Source organism: Cryptomeria japonica, chromosome 10 (genome assembly GCF_030272615.1).
Source record: "Cryptomeria japonica chromosome 10, Sugi_1.0, whole genome shotgun sequence".
NCBI classification, from domain to species: domain Eukaryota; kingdom Viridiplantae; phylum Streptophyta; class Pinopsida; order Cupressales; family Cupressaceae; genus Cryptomeria; species Cryptomeria japonica.
In genome coordinates, this window is record NC_081414.1 from 702,809,157 (window position 1) to 702,815,156 (window position 6,000).

The 6,000-nt window shown below is 34.2% G+C and overlaps 1 protein-coding gene across 2 annotated transcripts in view; it reads left to right on the forward strand.

Annotated features, from left to right (window-relative positions):
• Window positions 1-5,691, forward strand: part of LOC131078194 (UDP-galactose/UDP-glucose transporter 3) — a 28,920-nt gene extending 23,229 nt beyond the window's left edge. For both annotated transcript variants that reach the window (XM_058015854.1, XM_058015855.1), the window contains 4 exons: window positions 4,429-4,459; window positions 4,723-4,826; window positions 4,916-5,037; window positions 5,128-5,691. In XM_058015854.1, coding sequence (XP_057871837.1) covers window positions 4,429-4,459; window positions 4,723-4,826; window positions 4,916-5,037; window positions 5,128-5,527 — 657 coding nt within the window. In that variant the 3' untranslated portion in view covers window positions 5,528-5,691. The remainder of the gene's footprint in view (window positions 1-4,428; window positions 4,460-4,722; window positions 4,827-4,915; window positions 5,038-5,127) is intronic.
• Window positions 5,692-6,000: the final 309 nt, after the last annotated feature.

Here is a 6,000-nt window from a genome sequence, read left to right on the forward strand (position 1 = left end):
ATCATGAGGTTGGTTAGTGACATATGACAAACCAAAAAATTGGAATATTTCTTAATATCAGCACAATAATCTTAGAATGTTTTTTCCCAGTGATAATTTTATGGCTTCAAGTAATTTAGTTCACAGTTAGAATGAAGATTAACATTCATTTATGTCTCCCACTAAAGTTGTGTTAATGAGGGTCTTATAATGAAATGACAAGGTGGCTTTTATCCTGTGAATAGATTAGAATGGAAGCTATCCTAGCCCATAGGAAGGCATGTGGGCATGCACACAAAAAGTTATTCGTCAGCCATATTGCTCATATATTGAATACTTGACCACTAATTCTATTTCACCATTACCACTAGAACATAATCTTTTTTCCAAACTTTGATGTTGTTTATTTTGGGAAGGTAACAACAATCTTTGGGCTTCCCATCACTAATATAACAATATGTGAAGTTCCATGGGTGCTGGTAAGATGAACTAAATACCATGCGTACAATGTATCTCAGCAGAATGCTAACTAGTTACTAAACACACCAATCTTGTTAATATGGTGCTGAAGTTTTAAGCACAAACAACATATAAGCTAAAAACTAATGTTGGCTTCATGCCTCAATTGGGCTGTTTCCTATCTATTAGGATGACTAATTTCTATAGTATCCCATATTTCTAACAAGTACGTGTATTAGACAGCACAAGGATTTTACTATCTTGACAGTTTATCTGTTTATCTCACTTTGTTTCATCAGCTAGATGCTTTATTTATGCCATGGCTATATGTTTGTGTATTTAGATAAGTTCGGGATTCAACCACACTTTTAGTTTACATTCTCTTGCGTTTTTCTTTGCTTTATTTTTAATGTAAGTTACTGCTACCAAGTTAGATATTTAATATACAGTATTATTGCAGAATATTGATGTATACCTTATGCGAATGAGATGTATGATGGGCCTCCCAATTAACCTAATTCGTTTATATACTCAAGATAAAAATATAAATATCCTTAAGGTTGGGTTAGACCATAAAATATAGAAATATTTTTAAATATCAACTCTATGATATTTTCTGGTATGAGATCAAACTTGCTTCCCTTCTTTACATGTACTACTCTTGATTCAAAATGTGCGATCCATCTACAATGATAGTTGCTTTTTATATATAATTACTTATCAATTAATAGTGGAGAGTAACCTCTTACACACATTAGGCTGATTCTCAACTAAATATAATATCGTATAAAAGAATTAGTATTACCCATCTGCTCCATTGCATAAATTATCCTTTGGGCTTATCCAAACTTAAAATAAATTATATGCACCACGAGTTGGCTACACCAAAACCTCATATGTGTCATACTCATAATATCATATCTTTGGATCTATAAAATTCCACTCCCTAGACATCCTTCATTCTCAAAACACAAGAAGATGCTCAGTGGTAAGATTTTGATATCAGTGTGTATTGTCTTACACTGCACATTATCCATTCATGCATATGTGATCTTGATAGGGGATATTCCTTGATAATATATTTTTTCTGCATTCCTCTGATAGATTGATTCCATCTTGTCCATAGTCTTTTCCTGGGACAGTATACATTACTATAGCTTTTTTCCTCCCATTATATTATGTTTATAGACTATAGTCATTGGTCTTCTGATGCCAAGAATATCCATAGTGTTTTTTTGTTTGATTCTGAGTATGCCCAAAGCTATTGCTCTTCTAATGCTCCTTGTACTTTGCCTTCAGAAATATTATATCACATAATCACATTGATGTGGATGTCTATGTGCTCTAACCTCATCTTTTTGATTCTTCAAGCATGTCTTCATTCTTGTGATCTTCTATTTATTCTTCATTGCCTTATTCAGATTTATCCTTATGCTTATCTTCTTTTTCTTCCATAAGTCTAAAACTTGTCATGAACTTGCAAGTCAGATGTAATCCAAGTAACTTGTCTGAAACAGTTTCTAGCTAGTACTTGTTGAGTTAGTTTTTTGCTAAATTTTTGGAGAGTTCTCTCTGTGCCAGAAACTAGCCAGCCAACATTTTTTCCCAAATTTGTTTTTACCTTCCTATGATTTGAACAATTTTTAAACAGTTCTTGTAGCTATATGCATTCTCAACATTCATTTATTATGCTTTTTGTTCTATTTTATGCTGAGTTTTACCAATTCCTGAGCTCATTTCAAAGTTATGGGCTGCTGCCATCTTCTATTCTCTCATCCTCCTGATCTTCATTTTCTTCGTTGTATTTTTTCCTGATATTCTTCCTTGTGCCTTTGTTTAGACTCTTTCTTCATTTTCTCCCAGGTTATGATGAGTGATACCTTGCAATGCCAATTTCTTTTTAACTTATACCATAGTTTTATGAATCTTTTGGCACATTGATGTTATAGCTCCCAAACTCTCTAACCAAGTCTTACCAAGCACCGTATCCAAATTATCCATACAGATGGCATATGAAGGTGTGCTTAAAATAAATTTGTCCATGGTGAGCTTTAAATGTAAAACATTGACTTTCTCACTGTGTACATGCATGTCCTGGATATTTTTTGCGACTTTATAGCCAAATCGATGTTGATGAAGTCTTGCTTGATGCTTGGTTTTATAAGCCCAATGATCTTCTCCCTTTGAATATGTCCTTGACCCTGCATTGTTGAAGCTTCCTTGGAAGAAAACAACAATTTGACGTTTTCTCATTCTTCTTTTTTGTGCTAGGGTTTCCCCACTTTTGTCTTCCACATTTTCTCCTACCTTTGCTTCTTTGATTTTGTTCATCTCCTCCCCAAGAGAGTGGATGCTATTCTTTAAATAATTTATTGCTTGTCACTAGTTTGTTATAGGTCAACTCTCTATTGAATTCAAAAGCTATGTTTTTTCTACTTTTCGCTAGCTCATTGAAGGATTGAATTTTATTCTTCAGGTATGCTATGTTTGTTTATCAACTAACTTTTGTAGATCACTTGATCCATTTTTAGCATAAAAAGTTTCTCACGTTTTGATTGTCGATGAAAGTCCTCTTCAGCATAAAAGTTTCTCAAGTTTCCGATTGTCTGCAAAATTCATTTTAGCCCTGTATCAATTCAAATCATACTTATTCTTAATGAACTTCTAAGCTTCAATCACCAATCAGTAGCTTCTCCCATGAGGAAATATTCTAATATTTTTAACCTAGAAATATGCTGATAAGTTATTAATTGAGCGAGTACATCGAAAAGTTCCTTAATAATGCAAAAAATGAAACTCAAATGGCTAACCGTGATTGCAAGATACGAATATTTTCCCTAAAGGTTGCCACTACAATTAAAATAGCAATGATGCTATCCACATTGTCAAATTTGCTAGGTCTTTGGCCTCTCAATAACTCCAAGAGTTTTCATTGTAACTACTTTTTGGAAAATATTTAAAAGCATAGATTTTAATTTGCTATGTGTTCTATGAGAGTAATCTTTTGCAAGCTTAGCTGTTTATTTGGAAAATTCTAGAAAACAACTCTAGATTTCGAAGTCCACCTCATGTGATCACCGCTTCCTCCACATTGCTTAGAATTTTTATTGTGATACAAATATTTAAATTATCTTGAAGTGTCTTTTCTAATGGCACAATGATTAACTCCAATTTGATATTTGTGCTATAAAAAGAGGCTTTGCCAAGTTACGTTTTTTTTGGTTTGAAAATTTCATTAAAATATTCCCCACAATGCAAACATACCTTCTTCCACTTTGTCCAGACCACCACTTGTAAACAAAATGTTAAGAACGGAGTATCTAATATTGTCTTACAAGGTATTATCATAAATCACATTCACACATGATGTATGATTGGCCAATGTGCCTTAATTTTGAGGTAGGTGTGGCACAAAACATTCCCTCAGGAGTAAACACTTCAAAATATCTTCCATTATGATACCCAAACTTGCTTTCCTATACCCACCTTTATCAATAAATAGAAATCATCTACAATTCTTTATCCATTATATGTGTTGCGTGCAACCCAAGTTAGCTACTCGGTAACCATCATAATAATATAATGTTCTTGTTGTTTAGAATTCGAACCCTGTATCTCAATATTCACAGCCCATCATCTTTTCTAAACGAGTACTTAATTGTAGTTGGATATATTTTCGAGTAGAGCTTACTCTATTGGTCATTTGTGTATATTAATATATTTTCTTTCTCTCTCTCATTGTTTATATGCCACTTGCTTCACCTTCTTCTGATTGATCTTTTGAGCGGTTCATTTCATTATAGCTGTCGTGGACAATTTAATTGTCTCAAAAATGTCTATTAAATGCCAATAAAAATTCTCAGAAGAATCTATCAGCAATATCATTGTTTGACATTACTGTCAAGTTTCAATAATCAGTGTGAAGAGAGATTTCAAACTCACTATCCTGATGATTTTCTCCATGTTTGGAATGCTGTTATGATGTTGCAGGTTCTGGCCAAATCCTCAAAAATGATTCCAGGTATGCTTTTTATCTTTTGACCTTGCTGGAAGTATGCAAATTTGAAGAGATACATTTAATTGCATCGTTCATGAATTCTTTACGTCACTAAAAATTTAAAAAAGTCCATCTGCCCGCAAAATGGATGGCGTATTAGTCAGAATATATTATGTACGGTTGATTTTCCGATTAATATTTTATTCCTTAAACAAACAAGTACGCGAGCAGTTATATTCTATAAAAAATTAGCAAATGACTAACCGAAGGACTGTTTTGCATTTCAGTGATGCTGGTGGGAGCACTATTTTATGGCATCAAGTATACTATACCAGAATACTTTTGCACCTTTCTTGTTGCTAGTGGTGTATCTCTTTTTGCTCTGTCCAAGGTATTATAAGTTTTGAATTTTTATAGGGTTGTATGTTGTTTGCCTGCACCCACTCTCAAACATGTACTGAGAGGACTGCCTTGTTGCAGACTAGTTCAAAGGTTGTAAATAAACTTGCACACCCAAACTCACCCTTGGGTTATGGGTTATGTCTTGTCAATCTCTTCTTGGACGGATACACAAATTCCACTCAGGATGACATTAAGAAAAGGTAATCCTCCCCCTATGTTCATTACATGGTAGAAGTGAAATTTATCTGAGAAAAGCCCTTAAAAATTCTGAATTTCATGTTTGTTTACAGGTATCCCAAAACTAGTGGATGGGACATCATGCTAGGGATGAATTTTTGGGGTTCTATCTACTCCTTCGTATACATGTTTGTACTACCAGGTGGTGGTGGGCTCGAGGCAATCCAGTTTTGCCAGCAGCATCCTGAAGCTGCATGGGATATTTTGTGGTTCTGTGTTTGTGGGGCAGTCGGACAGAATTTCATTTTTACAACTATAAGTCTCTTTGGGTCTTTGGCAAATACTACCATAACCACTGTACGCAAGTTTTTTAGCATTCTTGTCTCATCATTGTTTAGTGGCAACCCACTATCAAATAGACAATGGGTCAGTGTATTCATGGTATTCGGTGGTTTGACATATCAAATCTACTTGAAATGGAAACGGACATATCCGAAAGCTAAAGCAAACTAGGAAAAAATTGAGGTTGACTAACTGAAGAGTGAAGGCGGAATATCTTCTTTTTATTGTTTTTTAAAGCCAAAAATGGCTTTAGGTTCCTCAGATGCAGAATTACTCAGCTGTATTTTTAGACTTGAAAGCATATCTAATGGAAGATACTTATCTTATAGACGTAACACTCAGAAATAGTTGGCTATTTTCCCACTGCCGCGGGCTTATCATGCGTTGAATCTGTCGCTGTGGGTATGTTCTTCATGCTTTGGTTGGATGAAGGCTAATTTTGTCATATGATTCCTTTCAAACCTCTTGAACTAAGATTTTTCAGTGTTGAAATGAAACTTACCTCAACGCTTTACTAAGCCGTTCTGCAGTTGACCTGGCGATAATTTTTTCAGTAATTGATCGTACGTTGAGCCACAAGATAAATATTTACAAACAAATGTTTCATGAAGAAAGACGTTCACCAAATTAAACAGTATATGGAA